Source organism: Falco rusticolus, chromosome 6, assembly GCF_015220075.1.
Source record: "Falco rusticolus isolate bFalRus1 chromosome 6, bFalRus1.pri, whole genome shotgun sequence".
In the NCBI taxonomy this organism is placed as follows: domain Eukaryota; kingdom Metazoa; phylum Chordata; class Aves; order Falconiformes; family Falconidae; genus Falco; species Falco rusticolus.
Genome location: NC_051192.1, coordinates 78,348,344 through 78,369,631, shown reverse-complemented (window position 1 = coordinate 78,369,631; position 21,288 = coordinate 78,348,344). Strand labels below are relative to the sequence as shown.

General features: G+C 35.3%; 1 protein-coding gene across 3 annotated transcripts in view; it reads right to left on the bottom strand.

Moving 5' to 3' along the window:
- Positions 1-21,288, bottom strand: part of FAM135A (family with sequence similarity 135 member A) — a 94,284-nt gene that overhangs the window by 30,056 nt on the left and 42,940 nt on the right. For 2 of the 3 annotated variants that reach the window (XM_037393173.1, XM_037393176.1), the window contains 9 exons: positions 20,520-20,599; positions 16,620-16,759; positions 16,440-16,510; positions 15,933-16,106; positions 13,222-13,348; positions 12,715-12,868; positions 10,149-10,226; positions 7,877-7,926; positions 6,070-6,225 (listed from right to left, as the gene is read on the bottom strand). In XM_037393173.1, the coding sequence (XP_037249070.1) occupies positions 6,070-6,225; positions 7,877-7,926; positions 10,149-10,226; positions 12,715-12,868; positions 13,222-13,348; positions 15,933-16,106; positions 16,440-16,510; positions 16,620-16,759; positions 20,520-20,599 (1,030 nt within the window). The remainder of the gene's footprint in view (positions 1-6,069; positions 6,226-7,876; positions 7,927-10,148; positions 10,227-12,714; positions 12,869-13,221; positions 13,349-15,932; positions 16,107-16,439; positions 16,511-16,619; positions 16,760-20,519; positions 20,600-21,288) is intronic. The other variant, XM_037393174.1, reaches the window with a different exon arrangement.

The window sequence follows — 21,288 nt, the reverse complement described above, 5'->3', positions numbered from 1 at the left end:
TTTATATTACATACTATTTTTGAAAATCCACCAGCATTCCTACACAGCAATGTATTAACTTGTATGTATTATATAGACAGTTACTTTTTTTTCAAATGTTCAGTTGGAGTGGGAGGGAAGAGGATGCCAAAGACAAGACTACTGACTGAATTGAGAATTTTAATTTGTGCACTGGATGACTAAGGGTAATAGGTTCAACTGCATGCTGAAAACTTGATTACCAAGAAATCAACCATTCAAATCAGGCTCACCTGAAAAAATAACACAAAAAAATATTACAAGAAGTTTCAATAAGAAAGGAAATTACTGGACACTTCTAAATGTGCTCGAGGTTTACCTTCAGAATCAGAAACCTATTAGATAGTCTGCAGTCTCAAAATACAGAGAAGTATGTGTTTCAAGCTTTCCATGAATACTGTATAGCCCACAGAAAATTACTGTGCAAAATTTTTTTTTTTTTTTTGTAAAGACACGGCAAATGACAAGGACAATAACAAAATGTATGCTAATTACAAGCACTGAATTCAAGATAATTGTATTCCTGAAAAGCATACAATATTAAAAGGGTATTTTATAAAAACATAGGGAAGCATATTTTTTTTATCGTCAAATATGTGATGTGGAAATAGTGTTAATTATACAGCAATTTAATACAAATAAAAACATAATCAATGTATCGAAAATACAGTATCTAGAAACCCCAAAGTTAAGGTTTTGCAAGATGAGATTTCTCACATTTCCAGTATTACGTAAAACTATTAATCCAATCTAGATGCATTTTTAGAACTTTTATTTTTCCAACTGCCCAATTATCTGCATCAAAAAAAAAGCAATTCAATGTCTTGCTTGTTGTAACAAGACATACATAAAAAATGTATGCGCTGTTCAGTGGTTGTTGGCAACTATTTGTACATTAACTCGAGCACAAATATCAACTTGTTTGTATCAAAACAAGATTTATATGCCACTTAGAGAACCACCTATGTAGGTAGTCTAATTAATCAATCATTTATTTACCAACCACTTCCTGGCCCCCTACTCCTTCATTTCTTCAATATTCTCTGGGTCTTCCTCTTTAAGTTACCTAACTTCCCAAACAGACCGTGCAAGTTTGCAGTGTATTTGGTGGAGCAGGCATCAGACCTAGTTCAGTTACCTCAGCTCTTGCACTTCACTCAGAGCTGTGGCCTGCATCCACATCCACCCCAGGCACAGACATGGCACTAGGGAAATCCTGTGCAATAATTGCTGACCATCAGGTTCCCAGGGCCACGTTAACTTTGTTCAGAGATAAGAACTTGCAGGTTAGTTAGTTCTCCCTTCTGATAAACTGCCCAGTACACATTTAGAGAGTACCATTTAGATGAAGTTTTATGTTCTGTAGCTCCTACTTTTCCCTCTTTGTTCTTTTAACAAAAGAAAAACTGGAAAAGAATCGCTCCAAGGTGCTTAAGGAAAAAACCCCAACATTAAACCCCCAATCTCTAACCTGCACTAGAAGCTGAAAGTCCTGTCCCAACCTTCCATAATTCAATTTACTGTATATGAAATTAATTTCAGTCATATCATCATCTGTGAAAAGTCATGGAAAATGTTTTGAAGTAAAAGGAAAACATTAAATTCGATACTTTCTTGTAAATGCAACTTCTGCTCTCAGCAATGACCAGACACACACACAAAAATGTACCTGCTTTCCTTCAGAAATTACGTTAGGAGTTTACGCATACGCATGTGGGATTAGACTCGGTGTTCCTAAGTACCCCTCTGAGTTCTCCCAGTTGGCTTTTCTAAACAGACATCTACCTTCCAACTACATGATTTTGTCAGAGTTAATCCCCAACCTTTCCCCCCGAAAAGGGAGAAGACTTATACAACTGACTTGCAGACAAGTTTAGAGGTTAAAAACTAGATTTTAAAACAACTGATCAGGAAGAGTAGACTGGTTGTCATTCTAAACTAAGCAATTAAAATGAATGAAAGCTCCTAATCAATCAGGTAATAGGAAATGAAATAGTAACAGGAATATTGCCCAATCTGTAGATGTCTGTGGTTGAAGTCAAGAAAAGAGCATAAAGCTGTTTCCCAGGAGGAAAGCAAGGTAGTTTTGAACTTAGGTGCAGGCAATCACCTTACCACATAAAGTAACTGAAGACCAGATCTTTAGGATTCTGTCTTCTGTCGCTCTCTCAAACAGAAAAGGAAGGCTTTTATTTTGTTTGCAGTACATTCCATTTGTAATTGTTTAAGTAATTCCAGTGCTTTTGAAGAAAATTTGATTACCAGCTCAAGAAAGCTCTTAGCATAATAGCATGGTATAAACTAGCTGAAAGCAAGCTCTGAAAGCCCACATAAATCAATATTAAGGATAGGAAAAAAACGCAAACTAACAGTAGTTTATTATATTTAATCAGTGTTTTAACTTATTGAAGGACTGAGGCATTTTCTAGGATGGTGTTAAAGAGGCTCTGCAGAACCAGAATGACTATCAGTTGGTGCTAGTGACATAAGTGCTACAGACTTGTGCCAGCTCCACAGTGACTTTGCAGGAGGAAATCCTATCTGCTACTCCTAGTCCCTACAGACTTCCCAAAATTATGGGTTTTTATGCTCCTCCCAATGCAAACAGAAGAGAAGGGAAAAATCAGATAGAAAAACTGCCATGGAATATATTGAGTTCCTGCACATTTATAAGTAGCAGTCTGAGATAGTTTTCACAGTTCTCATACTTTAGGACTAATCAAACTGAAAGAAATCATTTTGGAAGAGCATGTTCAGACCTACCAGAAGATGTCACTATAGAACAAAGAGGTGAACTAGCTGTGTGCAAATTTTTTGTAATAGAAAACCCCATAGTCTAGGCAGTTTTTTTCAATAAAACACAGTTGTAAACCTTAAGAGCATGACAATGTAGTTGATGGATGTTCCGGTATACCTGAAGTGTTCCTGGGTTTTTTTTATATAGTGCTTAATAGTCAAAGTATCTGAAAATAGTTAGATATTTAAATACTTAAGTAAAATAAATTATTAAAATAACAATTCTGAATACTTACTTATTGTATAATAGCCTTATTTTCTAACAGAACTTCAGCAGAAATATGTTTTATAAGCATCTATGCAAAAACGGTGAAAGTCATGTCGCCAAATACAGACGACAGGCAATTCTAGGGGCATTTTAACACAAGTATCTAAACTAGTCAGATTAAAGACTCTCTAAAAGACTTCACTTATCCCCGGTTTAATATTAAACTTTCCCAGGACAAAATTTCCTGTGGAGGGTACAGTCTGGAAATATTGTGAGATTAAAAGGTAAATAAAAGAGATTTTGCATCCAGTCGCGAACACATCAGAGTATCAATTTCCAAAATTAAAAGGATTATTTTGAAGAGCAGAATTTTGTATAGTACAAAAATCTTATTCCAGAAAGCACAGATATTCTCTCAAGAGGAGAATTTGTAGGTCATCTCTCAAATCTCAATTAAATTCAGTAACCAGAAAGCCTGCATCATTCTGATACGTGCAGGTAACGTCTCTAGTGAAGCATGACCATTATTGGTTTCCCAGAAGAAGCTTATATGAACCCTCAGAATATAAATTTTCAAGAGATTATTATTAAAAATTACAAATTATTATACTAAGCACTGCAGAACAGGTTCCAAAGTCAACAACCAAGCATGCTCTTAGAAAAGTCAAGGTTAAAATTTACCATCTTTTTCTAATTTAAAGGTTTACTGAACTTATGGATTGCTGGCTCCTGCTCCACTGCCATGTGGGAAGCCTAGTTGAGCTGTGTTTCTTACATATATTTTAATTACATATATTTGCAAAATATTTGCACAAGCTCTTCACATCTTGAAGTACAGAAAACAAGTGTCACATTTCCAAATTAGTGTTAGTAAAATTAAGGAACATCGCATTGCTGGTTCTCTGCAAGTTGGCTAAGGTAAAATTTCCTTATTTATGTCATATTATTCAATTCTTAAAGAGTCAGCCTGCTTGCTCTTTGCTATCAGGCCCTAAATAAAAAGGCAATTTTAAGACTACCCATGTTCTGCATCTCCTTTTCAGTCTTTGATGTTTGGGTAGATAATGGAGTATCCAGTAACCGCAGGACTCAATAAGAAAGAGCAATTAGCCTCTTCTTTCAAAAATAAAGTAGGTTCAGCTTTTTCAGTTATAGGAAGGGTCACCTTGGAGCTCAATTTAGGAAAGTTTATTTATGCGTAGTGACAGATAACAAAAGAAGTGGGCGTAAAAGCAACTCAAAAGGGAAAAAATGCAAGCGTGAAATCAAATGATACTTTTTTTTTTTAAGGAGGGAGGAAGCGAACTCCTATTTGATTTTTGTGCAAACTGCAAACCATCACAGAAATACTATTAATATGTGCAATATCTGAATTCACATATTATAATTAACTACTTCGATTTATACTGTCCAAAATAACTGCAGTAAAATTCAATAATTAAGGCATTTGAGAGTTAGAGAGAATGACTTATATTGCAGATTTTAAAAAGAACCATATTTAAGAAGCTAAATACATAATAATTAGCAGTATCTTTTCTTTCTTTTAAGATAATGGAGCAGTAAAAATAAAAATATTAATACTTCTTTTGGTTTTATTAAATATATACTTGTACAAACACTAACATACCAGCAGTTGAATGCAAATGCAGGTTAAATTTAATTGAATTAAGCGCAGAAGAAACAGTATTCTCAGTTCACACCTTCCACCAGTTAACTTGAAGGATTCCAGAATTTATACAAAAAGCACAGAAAGATAAGAAAGATTCATAGATAGCCAGTAAAATGATCACACTTTTCTATGGCTAGCAAGTCTAAAAAATAAGCCTTGTGCTCTTTCTGAAAGATTCCATTTATTCTCCAGACTAGGTAATTTCCACTACACACATTAAACACTGTGATTTATCAAGTCTGTACAGAAAAGCACAGTCCAAGTATCCTTCATAGGTTTTCTAGAACCAAAACAGAAAGGGTTTTGATGCAAGTGACAGAAATGCTGGTAAGACAAATCAAACCTCTGAGAACTAAAGCCTTAAAAGACTTTGGTTTGGACTACAAAGCACTTACATATTCTCATTAACCAGACCTTCTAACAAGCTCTCCATAAATGGGTGTACAAGAAGTGCCTCCAGATAAATCTCTTAAAAACAACCTATTCTATAATGTGTGTGAAATAAATACACAGACTGTGATGTCAGACAGTAAAGATGCCAGGCCAGCTGAGGATCAAGCTGTGTGCTTGATGAGTAGAGGCGGTGGGTGTCATTGTTTATTTGGTTTTCTTTTAATAAATCTTACTCTCTGAAAATTTTAAGATGTTAGGTTTCTTCAAATCCTTGGCCACAAAAGACAGGAGGGGAAAATGTAGTTATTAGAAGGTAAGGGTAACCCTTCAGTCCACACTTGAAAATATTTCACTATGGGAACCAGCACTGCTGTGGTTCTGCGTGTAGGAAGCCCACAGCAAATGCATATACACACACACAGATCAACTGTGTGTGTAGGTACTCGCTACATATATTTTAATACATATACATACATACTTACACGCCAGATCATTTCCGATACATCCTGTCATTTTTGAATTCCCATTTAAGAGACTTTTCAGAGCTTATGAATGTTATAAATTCTGAATTCAGAGAAAAAGTACATTTTCTTTTATGATGTAAGCAGGTAACCTAAATGCAGTAAGGAAGTAAAATGCAGGGTGGGCACTAGGCATGACTCCTGCAGAAAAATACACCATTCTGCAGAAATGCATCTTATTCCAGACGGCAATTTCCCTTCTGAACTGCATTTCTTATTCAAAAGATGAATTAACTAGTTGGTTCTTAAACATAAATAATGTATTTTATGTATTATATTCCAAGAATAAGCTCTAACAACATGATACACAAGCTAACAAATGCAATATAGCAGCTCCCTTCATGATTCCAACTAACTTTCCCCAATAAAACTAGAAAAATTAGAATCTGGAATCTCATTTTGATACACATTTCCATAATAATGTGTCCCAGTAAGAGTACAAACATGCCAGAGCCAATACTTACTCTTAATGTGTGATGCTCTTGTGCTAGCAATGCTATGACATCCTCTTGTAAGGTAATGACCTCCAGAAATTGCCCCCAGAGAGCCATTAGAAGTGAGCAAAGCTGAGCAAGATTCATATTTATAAGTTCTGCCAGTTCATCAGGATTTTCCATTTTCTGAAGTCAGGAAAAAATATTTACGTGATTAGCAGATGAGACTATAATGTACAGAGAACAATCAAAAAAAGTGTACTTTATCTTAGTGACTATTTTAATTTAAAAAGTACCTTCCAAATGAGAACTGTTTTGTCTAAGTATCAGAATTTAATAAATCTATGTTATGACACTAACAGATTATTTTGTGTTGCATTAAATAGTATCCAGTTGCCGTTTAGAATTAGGACTTTTGACCTTAAGTTAAAGCAACAATTCCATTTATGGCAACAGTAACAGAGTTGCAACTGTTGTATTTTCTAATATGCAAAAATACAGCGCGCATGAAAGGAACAGGAATCAGAGAACAGAAAATCAACACTTCCTATGTTAGTCCAACTTTGATACAATTGTAAAAATTTAATAAAGGCATCTCCATTTCATAATAGTCACAACTCACAATAACATTTATATGGTGCTATATATCTATATACAATTTAAGCATAATCAGGAAGCAGTGTTACAGTATAGGCTTCCTAGAACCAGATCACACCAAGACAAATTCAGTGTGAAACAAGTTTTTCTTTCTTAACAATGTACTGTAATCCTGTGGCATAGTCCCACACCTATCAACTGTTGCCTGCTAGACTTACGTTCCCTGCCATTTTAGAAAAAAACATAGTTTTTCAGAAACTCATTGCAGGCACATAAGGCACCAAGGCAAAGGGTTTAAAAAGTAAAAATAGTAAAGACCCAACTCTAGCGAAAGAGCAAATAGAAAAAAGGATTGCAAATATTGAAACACCAACTTAGCAGGCAAAAGTGGAAATAAAAGCAACTTTTGACAAGAACTGCACAAAACAGAAAGGAGAAAATGGAAAAAATACATACTTCAGCAAGATTATTAGTTGCCTATAGAGAGCTAACTGTGCTGGCTTTGTCTCCAGTTATACAAATGATACCCTTTTAAAACCAGTATTACATTTCCTTGCAATCATACTACTAAACCACTAATGAAAGGTAAGCCTACTGTTCTTCAAAAGCTGGGCACATGGTCCACTCAGCAGGAAAGCATGGACCATCTTTCAAAAGTTTTAAAACCTGTCCTTCAAACTTCTCCATGACAAGGAAATTAGCTGGGGCTGGTTCTAACTAAGGAGAAAGTTGAGGAGACACTAAGCAATCTGAAGTAGACAGTGTTTCCTTGAGAACGTAGGGAAAAAAGAAGCAGCCAGGATCAGGGCAAGTCCTTCCAGATGAGGGGATCGCTTGGAGAATCTGCTTTTGTCCAACCTACCGCTACTGCCTGATCTTCTAACGTTGTTATTTGATACCAAATTTGATATCAAAAACAAAGAATGCAAATTATAAATGCAGAAAATTCCAAATGTGATTTTAATACAGGTAACCCACCTTTCTACAATCTTAAGTTGCATGATATACAAAAGCTACCATGGCTACTACTGACACACCAAGCCACCAGATGAATAGTTCAATTTTGGAATTAGTCAGACAATGTCTCTTTGAATGAAGAAAAGTTGAAATAAGTGTTGGCAAAAAACATCCTGGATGTTGTCACTGAAACAAACAGTTTATTCCCAACTACTGTATGAAATCAGCATTCTTTGCTTCTATAGTTATTCCACTTATTTAATACATGGGGAGGGGGAAGTACCTTTACTTCTTCACACAATTCAGTAAGACGAACTTCAACATCTATGTTTTCTGGAAAGATGAGAGGACATATCCATGAAGGATGTACTTTCTAAGTAGCAGAGTAAAACCAATTATCTCACAAAACAATTAAACAATTTTAAAAGATAAAAAAGAACCAAAGACATAAAACTTGAAGCCATATTAAGTGCCACAGTCAAGTTTAAATCAAATAAATTAAATAAATTATAAACTCCCATTAAAATAATTTCTTAGTAATTTCTGAGATTGAGGACAGAACATAATTAATAAAAAAAGGTTTTCAACTGAGTATCATGATCACTTATACCTTGTCAAGGATACCAATTTTCCATTCAAAATTATACTTGAAAATACTGTAATTTAGATGATACAGTTTGCAGATGATACACTGAGAGCTGCTCAGCTATTCAGCAGCAATGCCATTGTTCACAACCAAGGTAATACAATTCCTCTTCTACTTCAGATCTTCCAGAGATACCTTATTCCAATACCATTTTTCTACAGGTATATTATTTACCTAATTTGCAAGCTACATTAACATAAATACAATTCTTTAATTGTCTGAGGAATTATATTTTAGGCAAATAAAACTGTTCTTTAATTGATCCTTCTCTCAACAGCTCAATGTTAAGAACAAATCAATATTCCATGGTATGGCGGCTTAATCCGGATCTGAACCTCGAATGACTTATAAAGAAAACATTTATTCCTTCATGTGAGATGTTGTTAATAATTCCTAGTCTACTTAAGGGAATCTGATCAATTAAATAAAAATTTAGTACTATGTTTTGTTCTCCTCCTACATCTGAGGTACCAGTAACAAGAGAACAATTTATAAACCCTAAATTTGTCTGTAACAAGTATTTATATTGAAATTAATTTTTGAAACACAGTATTAAGGAAAAAAACCCCTACAATGTTTCTTGAACACATATACCAAAAAAACCATGCCTTGAAATCCACACTAATAAATTTATGATTCAGATAATGACCATAGTTACAGAACAGCAACAGTGTGTTTGCTCAGCCTGTCTTCAAATGATACCACCTAGATTTAAGTATGTATTGATTTTCAACTAATTGCATCTGTTAGGCTTAAACTTAATGCCAAATTAACTCACACAACTCAAAGTTCTGAAAAAATATGCAAATTGCAGAAATGCAAGAAGTTCTCAGAAAAAAGTTTCAAAATGTTTCTGAAGGAAATTACAATACACCTGTATTAGCTGAACAGTACTTGATGAAAATTATTCTGAAAATATATGGAAACAGTTTAAGATATGATACTACTTTGGATGTGTCTGTGGCCACACAGATTTTCTCATTAGTAAATAAATTATTTACTTATGAGACACAATACTGATTACTTATCATGTTTGTCACACTGCAATTGAGAATAAGCTTTGAACATTTAAAACTGAAGTCTAAAATCATTATGGAAAAACCCACTAAAATGTTGTATTTAAAAAAAAAAAAAAAAAAAAAAAAAAAAGAGGACAGAATAGAGACAATACAAGACAAAAGGAAATTAAATGCTAACATTCTACAGTAGTCATGTTCACCCAGCAAAAGACCTGATGAATTTTGCTGGCTCTGCTAAAAAATAGTTTTGTTGTCTTTTTAAAACAAAACCAAAATGCAGTTACAGATGATTAAGCTGGTGACCTACTAGGAGACTGAACTGCCATTTTATTCTTTTCCCATCACAAACTTCCTTGTGCTTAAACCACACTGTTGTCTTTTGTCCAGCATCAGGCCAACACCAACACTCTCCAAGAGGAGAGCTGGCCATTTAGATACTGACAAATTCACCTTACGCCTTGAGAATGTCTTGTGTAGTGTTTGGAAGAACCAGTAAGATTTCTCAGGAAGATGTATCTTTAATTATTAGTCTTTAATTATCTAAAAAATTGAGTCTGTGATGAACTAAATGAACTTGTAATTTTTTGCTGTTTCATTTAAATGGCGATAACTGACAAAACTCTTCTGTCATTTTTGTTTAGTAAAGTAGAACAACACTAAACCAAAAAACAGTAATAATTTTTCATTTTACTATCTATATTCAGCCTAGAAATACGTAGCTCAATTCTGCAGACTTCAGGTGAGTTCAACAAACATTCACTATGGCCAAATAGTGATATAGTGTTCCTGTTTACAGAAGAAAGTAATATTTTGTATTATTAATAAGAATATAATATTTTATAGAATTAATACAAATCTGAGGGGTTATATCACCTGCTTTGAAAACATACCTAGGTAGGCGTCTCTCTGGGTTCGTGGATATTTTCTTCTGAGAAGGCGTTCATAAAGGACCTGCATGCTGGCCTTGGCTAGTTATAGGGATTGCACACACACGACTAGTTACTACACTCCTTTTTTCATCTGTGATTTATTATTTGCCTTTAAGTTAGTAAAAAAGCTTATTGCTAGCCTAGCAATTAGTGCAGTTAGATCAGTACACGAAAGGATATAATTTTAGTGTAGCTTCTAGATTAGGTATCACTCGTGATATACATTAAGCTAGCATTTTTTTATTTCCTGAAACCAGTAATACTTAAAAAGCTTAGTTACAGTTATTGAGTCCCAACAGTTGTCTGCACATGCTTCTGCAAGATCAGTCTTATGTTAAAATTATATGACAGAGCAATAGTACAGCAAACAGCAGAAAAAAATTAAAAAGATAATAATTTAAAACAAAAAAGTGAAGATTCTGGAATTTAAGCAGGACTTGAGATTCTATTCTGCAATTCCCTTTTAAACTTCATGCATAAAATCTCCACTATAAAAAAGTTCATTTATTCTAAAAATTAAAAATAAATGCAAATTAAAACTGTGTAATTTGTGAAGTCCAGAGAGCTTCAATTTCTTTATAGACATCACAGAAACACAGCTGTGGTTTTTTTTCTTTTTACTGTTGATAGATTTTAGAAAAAATTAGCATTAATGATAGGCATTAGTTATTTTTCACGAGCAAAAGGTGAGTAGTAGTAGCATAATTCATATTTACATTATTAGTCCTTTTTATTATATCAATTGTCCCAATCAATGTATACACAAAATAACTGAAATAAATGAAAAGAAGATTTACAAACAAGAAAACAAAGTAATTTCAGCAGAGACTTAAAAACTAAAAAAGAACCCCAAAACCCACAGGAAACACACTGTCAGGAGAATATGTACAATGATTGTTAAGTATAAGTAGTCATGTTCTCTTCATATATTTATTTTGAGCTGTTCTGTTCAAGCTTGCATTCCTAAAGGAAAGCTAAATTACCCACAGAAATTATAAAAGGTCTGACTCAAGTTCCACTGAAGCTTATGAGAATGTTTTTGGTGACTTCAATGAGGTTTGAAAGATACAACACAACTATGCATCTCAGTGGCTGGCTTTTTTTCTATTAGATACCTATTTTGTAGGAATGTTTCAGGGGAATTGAAGGTCCTGTTTAAAACATTTAAGTCTCAAGATTTAGTCTAAGCCTATCCTTACAACAGCAACAGCGCCAACAGATTCTATTTGGAAAAAAGCACATTTTGTCCTTAAATGGAAGACTGAAAGTTGAGTGATTCGTTTAACAGGGTGTTCCCCTCCAGATCAAGATTAAGATAACTGGCACAGAAATAGTCTTTGCACCATAACTGTAGCAGCATTTCTCCTTCTATAAAGAAAAGGACTCAGTTTCTGCTATTTTTCTATGCACAGATTTGTAATGCGCTCCCCTCCCTCAAATATTTTTTTTCCCAAAAAATTGCTTTGTGTTTTGTAGTACAGAAGTGAAATATTCTTTCTTTGAATCACTGACTGACCACATCACATATTAAAAATAGTTTTCTTTTCTCAATTTCCAACCTTATTGTTTCATAATGCTTAGTTTTGACATTGGGAAAATTAAACAATACGGAAATCAATAAATGCTGTCTACAATCAATGTAAATTCCAAAAGATCTAGTTTTTGGATTTAAATAGAACTTCGCATGACTAGAAAGGTATATATTCTTGATACGGAAAAAAGTCTAAATCATCCTTTATAATGCTGATGTCTTGTCTTTTTTACCTTCATCACTCTCCTAGTTCACAAGTTTAGTCTAGGCTCTGTAATACACTTGCATTCCACAGAAATGTAACATATATTTCCATACATTAAATGTCATGTAATATTTTTGCAGTTACTTTTATCAAATGTAGTTACTAGAAGTCTTTATGGCCATAGAACTTACATGTCTTTCTATGAGAGTTTAATTTTAACTTTAGTAAAGAAATAGTTCCTCTGAGAGCATATTTTAACTACTCAGCTTTATAGAGACAGTTCTTGTCTATTCAGATCTTTTCCTAATTCTTAGGTAACTAAATCTGTTTAAAAAGTTGCACTACAAACTGAGCCAGCAGCAATTTCTTCTTGTAGGTCTTTTTTTCAGGTAAGTTTCTATTGTAATATTCTCCTCAAATCCAAGCTTACAGAGATCCATTTTTTATACAAATATACGTTTCCTTATAATAAAGAAGTGCAGCATGCTATTTGGATTAAGAGTCTCTCTAACTTTCTTACAACTAAACACAGTGATTTGAAATAACAGGGCAAATAGAGACAAAAAAGAAAAAATATATTTTCATAAATTCAGGCTATCTCCTAATTTTATTAGTAACATGACAGTGCTTGTTTCTTTTTTTTTTTTTTCTGGATTGAAGTCCAGCTCAGTTTGAACAAAAAGATTTTAGATATACACAATATATGAAATCAATGCCAGTTTATTCTAGAAGGGGGCTGTTCTTAATAAGCATCCACAGGGAAGTGATGCATGTTATTAAACTCAACATACCCAGTTCAATTCGGTGAGAAGAGGGGAGCTCCTTTGTTATCACAATGAAATAGCTATGTAACCCTTTGAAAGCAAGCAGCAAACTGGCACAAAGTGTAGAGTGGAAATTATAGGCATGGCTAAGGAAAGACTCTGAAACAACAAAACTGCAACCCTAGAAAGAAAAAAAGATGAGGCACATATTAATTCTGTACAATAAATGAAGTGTTAACAGAATAACTAAAAAAGCAGATAAGCATACTGCCTCTTTTCACAAACTTCATCTGTTACTTTTGTGATTTTCAATGGATTGCAATATATTTTAAAAGGTTAAACACTTTATTATTATAAGCTTTCCATCTGCCTGTTCCTGAAGTATATAACGTAGCCTTTTAGAACAATTTTTCTCATTTCCCATATCATATGGCACACCAAAGTAACTCTTATCAAGTAGTATTTCTGCAGAAAATAGAAAATTCACACCACCCAACAAAATACAAATAAAGTCTTAAACTGATATATCCTTACATCTGCTGATAACTGTTTTGTGTAGTTATTGCCAAAGACCACACTTTCAAGAGAGGGAATCACAGAGTCCCTGTTTTGTGCTGGTGCATTCCTGTTCAACCATGTATTCTTCACTGGGCGTGGAAAACTGCAAAAAGCACAAACAAACTGATAATTTGAACATCCTATGTGTCACCAAGCTATCACAGTTAAAACAAATTCTTGATTTTTCTTGAAAAGTAGTAGAAACAAGGACTCTCAGTAAGATTCTGGAAATTCCTAGCATGGTGAGCTGCCCTTTTAAAACCCCTCAGGACAGCCCAGATACCTCAGTTTAGTTTCTGGTGCTGTGCTAGGGGAGGAGGGCTTCTAAAGCAGTTCTCTTCAAAGCATGTCCCCAGCTAGTTGGAGAAGTTTAGGAGATTATTACCCTCAACTGTTCCGTTGCCATCTCTTACCATGAAGATCAGCAGACTCTGTGCCAGGAGACTGTGCAAGCTCTTCCTCATTGTTTGCAAAGCAAACTTCAACTAATTTAAACAATGTCCCTGAAAAGTTTACACTATAGAGATAAATTTTGAACTGTTAACAGGTAAGAAGAATTCATTTTCTGCCAACTTTGCTGTGAGGACTTTACCTCTTAAAAGTGAAACAGTAGCAAGCAGTTGGAAAGCTGTCACACAAATTACCATTGCTGTTCTCCTAAAGGATGCCTGACCTCAGCCTACTGAGGAGGAGAGCCCATCCTGAACCCCTGGGAGGACAGAGCATCCTGCAACAGTAGCCTTATGAGAACAAACAACTAGGAAAAATGAGTGAGAGGAATGAACGTAGAAAGTGTGGACTTCTAGATAATAGGCAGAAATAAGCAACGACAGGTTAATAAAGAGTAGATTGTAAAGAATGCCAGCCAGGGCTGTAACCAACTGGAATTGTCTCCTCTCTTTCAAGGGAAGTATTAATACTGACTGTTCCCAAGAGAAGGTGAGCCTGGATGCTACTCTGAAACTGAAAATACTCAAAAAATGACCCTTTAGGAGTGGAAGGGGTGCCAATAACATGAGCATGACCCAAACAGAGGAGCAAACTGTCACCTAGGAAAGGTGAGTGAGGTCTGCAATGTTCAGCTTTTTCAGAAAGAGGTGCTCCAGAAAACCCAGTGGGTTATGGATACGGCACCTATAAAGTATTTGCTAAGTGTCACAATACGGTGTAGCCCAGCAGAAACAAAACACTCTTAAATGTGAAGGTTTCTTCCTCTCCCCACCCCAAACTGATTTAAAGGGCAACTTGGATCCTTAAACTAATTTTGAGAACACGAGTAACATTCTACTTTAAAGGTAACGGAAGCAGCATATAAGTTATTTTGTTTCAGTATCTGCTTACACAAGCTATATCAACTTGAGGTTTAAAATTAAATAGCATTATGGTATCATCATTTGAAAAGCCAGAAACAGAGGAGAAAATGTATAACAACCCTCACATTTTCTACAACCTCTTAAGAAGTCAGAAGGAACAAATACATTTCTGACTGAAAATTAGTAACAAAACCTGTTTTTCATTTTCTGACAATGAAGTTCAACACTACAACTGTGGGATGAATACAGGTAAAACGCCTGAATTTCACCTGTGGTACAGCATGACAACTTATACTACATACATGCTGCTACTTTAAGTGCATTATTGTATCAGATGAAGTCGTCAACAACAATACTAGCTTAAGATAATTCCCACCTCCTCAGTACTTGTTCCTCTCCCAAATAATGCTGTGCCATCCCTTCAGATGTGGCAGTTCAGTTACTATATAACCATGCATAAAACACATCACCAAAATAATCCAACTTGGAGGGGAAAAGACGATAAAGAAAGAAAAAAAGCCAGCTGAATTCTCCAAACCAGTACATTCCTACTGCAGAGAACAAAATGCACAGAGACATAGCTTTCCATGATGTGTAGACAGGGACAAGTAATGGCAATATTTTAAAAAGCTTTGGATGTTTATGGCACAGCCTGAATTTGAATATGAAGAAACTTGGGGGAAGTAACATGGAATATTTGAAGACTATGAATGAAGGCAAAGATAGGTATGCTAAAGAAAAAGCTGTGCAAAGAACATGCTTCATATGTGTGACTGAATGTATGGCCCTTTTTCACACTTACTTTTGAGACAGAGAAGCGAGGTAAACAGGGATTGCAAACGGTGACACAAGTCAATGAAATAAAAAGGCTTCAGTAGAAATTAGGCAAAAGCTTTTTTAAATATAAAATGAAGTTCTCATATTCCATTTACTTTAGAAAAAGGCAAATGCATCATTTGCAGACATCATTGCCACTACAGTAGTAATGGAAAACTGTGAAGACAGCTAACCCAAGACACCCTATTTGTATTAATGGCACCTATTTCAGTCACTAACTAGAGCAAGCAGATTATCTTGGTGAGTAAGAAAATGTACAAATATTTATACATATAAATACACTCCTCTTTTCTGGTCTTGCGTATTATCTCTCTTCTACACCACATACTCTTATTTCTAACAAAAACAACCTAAATATTTGTTCCAGGTACCTTTGAAAACAAGAAGTTTCTCATCCCTCTGGGCCCTGAAATCCAAAATCACCATAAAGAAAACTATACTTGCCATAGATTTAACTCCTTCCTATGTATTCTATTTGTATAACATTTCCATCTGGACACTCAATAACTTATTTGCATTTTATTAACAAGAGATTACCTTATCAATGGCTGATGCAGAGCAACCAAAGAAGCATGAACTATAACTGATATGACAGAAAGGTGGAAGTAATCAAACATAACATTGACGTAATGATGAAGGCCCCGGTGTAAGTTAAAGTGCAACTTCAAGGTTCGGCTACTAATGGGCTGTAGTGTGCTCAGGTCATCTGGTCTAAAAAGAAATTAAACCAAAACAACATTTAATTAGAACAATCATATTCAAAGTGCAAGTTATTAATAACCGACATGGATAGCAATTTAGCACAGGTCTGTATTTCGGAATGCAATGACATCTCCCCCAGAAAAAAAAAGTATAAAAAAAAAATACCAGAATAAGACAAACCAGTTATGAAATCTTAACAGACTTCAGCATTGGATTTGTTTTTTACCCTCTTATATTTATATGTCTAATATGAACACACTACATCTATATATAATAAAGATCTAATCAGTTAAAGTTAACAAATATTGTTGCTTTAATTAAATCTTCTGTATTTAAACTTACGAGTAGTCTGTATCCGTGAAGTGTAAATCTAGCGTTAGCAGAAAATTCATTTCATTAAGAGACTCCTCAATCTAGAAAGAAATTGTAGAAGCATGAAATCTTTTCTTATTTATACTAGACCAAACTGTACATAACGAAGATTTAACTATCCAAATATAGTAGAGTTGAATGGCAGATTACCTTTCTCTCATCTAACAGCATTTTTATTTTGAAAATCATCACATCGTTCACAGAAACTTCCTCATTTTTGTAAAGAATCTGAAATGTTTTACTGCAGACTACATTGTCATGGATTGAAGCAGGAAAGGCAAGATCTGCACCTGAAAAGAGAAACAAGTATTAATATAATTGGCCTAGAATCTGGAAAACCAAAGCAGTGAAGAAGTGAAACTATCACTCCTGTTAGTTTCCTGACCAGTGTTACAACTGTAACATCAACAGTATCAGCAGTTTCCATTTCAGCCAGAAGCTGCTGGAGTTTGAAGGAGTGCATTGTGTTTTAAAGAAATACTGTATCAGTATTTTTAATATAATTTGCTTTTAACTTCAATCTGGCCTGAAGAATTTTTGCTTTGTTCCAAATTGGAATAAGACAGTCTAGGCATTTTGAAAAAAACAAACCCTAAATCTGTCTTGTTTCATCTAGCATTCATGTTTGCAAGGTATAACCACACTGAAAATTTAAGTACCTACAGATGCCGCAAAGAGGTTAAATGGTATATACCACTCCACTGAATTAATCAAGAGCAGAGGTGGTTCACTCTTTCCTTCCAGATCTTTGCATCCTACTCTGGCAAGACCAGTTCCAAGGGTACTACCTGAACCTTACATTTCTCATTCAATGCAACACTTCCGCATTCAGTCCAGAGGCTGCTCATCAAAAAGAGTTCAGAAAAGTGCAATAAATAGTTGGGGAACTCTTTGCCAAAGAAAGGTTAAAACACTGGTAGAAGAAATGAGAAAGGGAACAGTTTAAAACAGTTATTTGTTATAGCAATATTTGAGGAATACTGAGGAAGTGTTTAGCATATTAGCAAGGAGTTATCACACAGGAAATATGACAGGCACTATCCTGTGAAACAACACATAAAAGATGGAATCTGGATGAACAGAAGTAGTAGTAGTAATACTGATACTTTATTACAACTCCTCTACAAGCAGGGTCAACAACATTAACCTCTTCTAGAACACAGTGTCTTAGAAATTGTGCAAATGGGGGTGCAAAACATTTTTTTAAAAACCTTTGATTCTTCTTAATAAATTACTTCAAAGGAATGCACAAAAGAAAAAAAAAAAAGATCTTCAGAGTTTGCACCTTACAGATTTGAGGTCTACAGGCCTCTGATGGAAAAAACACTGTATCTGGCAAACATTCCCACTCTGTATTAGTTCAACTTCCTTTCAGAAACTAGAAACAAAAAATACAGGATTTTGCTGAAATGCTTTCATACATACTATCAATTTAGGTGTCCTGGACAAAATACTTACAAAGTCTGAATCATTAAGGTCTAATTTCCCTATATAAAATGCCACTTTCAGCTTGTATCCGTGTCATCTCTTACAGGTGAAGGGCAGAGTGGGGTATGGTTTCACACGACATGTAATCTGATAGAACCACATAGCATCAGCAAAATGTATCTCCCACTCCTGTACTCCTGTCGATACAAAAGAAGCAACGGAGACACGTGGCCAAGGTCCCACTTCCTATGCAGCATCCAACTCTGAGTTACAGCCCTCGCTCAGTTCTGCTGACTTCAGTGTAACGTGAAACAGCAACCTCAGAAGTGAGACAGGAGTTGAAGGGGAAAAGTTAATGCCAGAACAGGCTAAGCCACATCTACATGGGGAGCAAGGTCTCACAAATGTGAAGTCAACAAGGCAGAACTACTATATTTTTTAAGTCAAGTATGCACTGACTGGCCAAGACTATTTCTAGACTTCTATCCACACAAAAAGCCATCTCCGCAACAGAGGGGAAAAAATAGTGAGGAATTAAATTTATTCTTATATCGTAAAAATGGACATTTCATTCCGAACCTGTGCTTTTTTTTTTTTGGCTTTTTTTCTTTTTTTTTTTTTTCCTTCTGAAAAACAGCCACAAGTTTCTAACAGAAGGCATTCAGAACAGCCTCAAACCTGAAACAACCTCATACAGGCTAGAATTACATATTAACTTTCTAGAGCGTGACTACATCTCCCTTCAAATTACAAGACTGCCAGGAGATCTTCACAAGGTGAAGCTAAAGCAAGTGGCTTGCCCTGTCGCATCTATAATGACACTTGTTCTGGGTCCCAAGTAATTCTAGTGAACTACTAAAGGACACGGGAAACAGAAATGGAAGAAAACTGGATTTACATTATCGTGGGATCTCATAAAAAGATTGGAAGGGCTGGGCAAGGCGATGCAAAGGAACAGGGAGAAGGGAGAAACTGACACTGTATATTCGACTTGGGGAAACAGAAGGAAGAGAGAGATCAAATAGCCTGTGGGAGAGAGAAAACACACAGCTAAGGTAAAGGAAACTGCAGGTGACTCGTGCAGAGGCTAGGGAGTGCCAGAAGTAGGCAAAATTATTTGGACTGGAGTGGGAAAACCATTACACACTGTCAAAGGGAATAGAACAGCTAAGTATGAGGAAGGTAGAACAAGAGATAAATAGAAAAGTATAGGAAGAAGTACCTGACCAACACAGGACATCACTCTCAAGTGAGAGCTGTAGGCTCCTGTCCAGCTTCCTCTATGGTCAACAAGCAACAGTTCCTGGGTTTGGAGGGGTTGTTTTTTTGTAAAATAGCTGCTTGTCAAATCAGATGCTCGTGTCAATAAAGCACAGAGCAATATAAAAGTAAGAAGGAGCAGCCAGGGGGAATCATGGGCTGATTTTTTTTTCCCAACAGCACTGCTAATCATCTAAACTCACATCAAATTGCAGTCTCAATGTTCACATCCTTTATGCCTAGTAACAAAAGAGCTAACACATACGCCACAATTTACTAACATTGCAGCTTTCTGAAAAAATAACTGAGACTAAAATATACTATGAAATAGATATTTTTTTTTCCACCAATATTAAACATATCACTAAGTGACACTATTAAAAAGTATGTTTTACTAAAGGATCATTTAGCAGAGCTAAATTCTCTCAGCCACACTGAACTTTGCCTTTGAAGTGGAGTAATCTTGGCTCACAAGATTTATTTCACACAAATTCAAGAAATATTCAGGAAGCTTGACTAAAATTCAGTATCTACATTGTTGCTCTACTCAGAGTTACTTTTAAAATAGCCTCAAAAATGCAGGTTTCAGGTTTCAGTAATCTCATATCACATTTTCTCAGACTGTAGTACGTGTTTCTTCCTTGCAATTCCAAGAATTCCACCTGATATTAGAAAACTTAATTCATTTACTGTTTTTCATGTTTTTACAGCATGCTGAGGTGCAGGCTTCACAGAATTAGGAGAGCACTAACACATTTCTCCAGGTTCAGTTTGCCTGGACAAAGAAACCAAAAGTGAGTGCCAGGTTAATAAAAGAAAAAAGATGAGGAAGTGGGTAATTCCGTTCAGGAGGTTAAGTCAATTTTCAGCTTTGCCACTGGACAGCAAGACAGCAAGTTTGAAAACAGCAAGGCTGGATTCTTTCAAAACCTTCTTTTCAGAAAAAAATGGGCTTAGTAATCTGTCTAAGAGTCTGTATCTGAAGTTCTCCACTACTTCAAGGTATCTACTTAAATGTGATCTGCCCCTGGTTATCTTAGCCTGAAACATGGAGAAAACTGAGCAGATCAGTGGAAAAAACAGAGAACACTATATAAAGGAATCACCATGTTTTGATATCAGCAAAGGAAGTTAACAGAAGAAAAACAGTAACACGAATTCTGTAATCAACTTTTAAGTCTCATTGCTAAGAACAAGCTAGCTTTGCAGCAGGTCATCATGAAACAGTAAGTATTTTTGTTGTGTTAATAACAAAATAAAAAACCACTTTTATATTAGTTGTAACAATATAAGACAAAAATTATGCTCCCTTAGTTAGCAAGCAAGATAATGACTTCATTTACTAAAAGTTTTTGCACTTACCAGTTGCATGTAACAAGCTAGCTTCTAATTTGTGTGGAATTCTTGGAGGAATTTTCATAGATGCACGGATCTGGTAAAAGCTAAAGCAAAAGATAGTGACTTGCAACACCTGGTATAGCACATCTCATTCACCATATACAGATGCATACAATGAAAGGCAGAAACGGAGAGTAACAAGGAGGAACAGGGCACTAAAGTCTAAGAAGCTTGAAACTGTCTTATTTTGACTCTTCATCCTATTGTGTTTTTTTGTTTTTCTTAATCATTTACCAGAGTGACAGCCAACACATGAACAAAAGAAGGAAGACTCAACACAGAACTAGTCTTTCCACACCTCACAGGGCTGAGGCAAATATTTATGGAGATACATGGTAAACTACACTGATATGAATGAACAATTAGGATTGTCAGCTACACTACAACCATCTCAGAAGGATCTACCATGTAGCGTATCTACAGGACTACTATAGCCTCTTCTGCCACCGAAGGAGCTATCTGTGAAACTGCAACATGCTCCCTGCCCCCTCCAGGATCCCTAGAAATCACACCACTTACCAGACACTCTCTACATTGCTTGTGGCCATCAGATACTAAAGAGTGCAAATAAAGGGTCACACTAGGCAAAATATGACAGCGCTTGCTGTATTAAGGCATAGTACTATTGCCTTTATGCTATCAAAGGCAGGAACCGGAGGCTTGAAGCCTATAATTTAAAAATCCCAAACCCACAGATGTCTTTAGGGTGTCTGCCCCCATCTTTAAAACATTT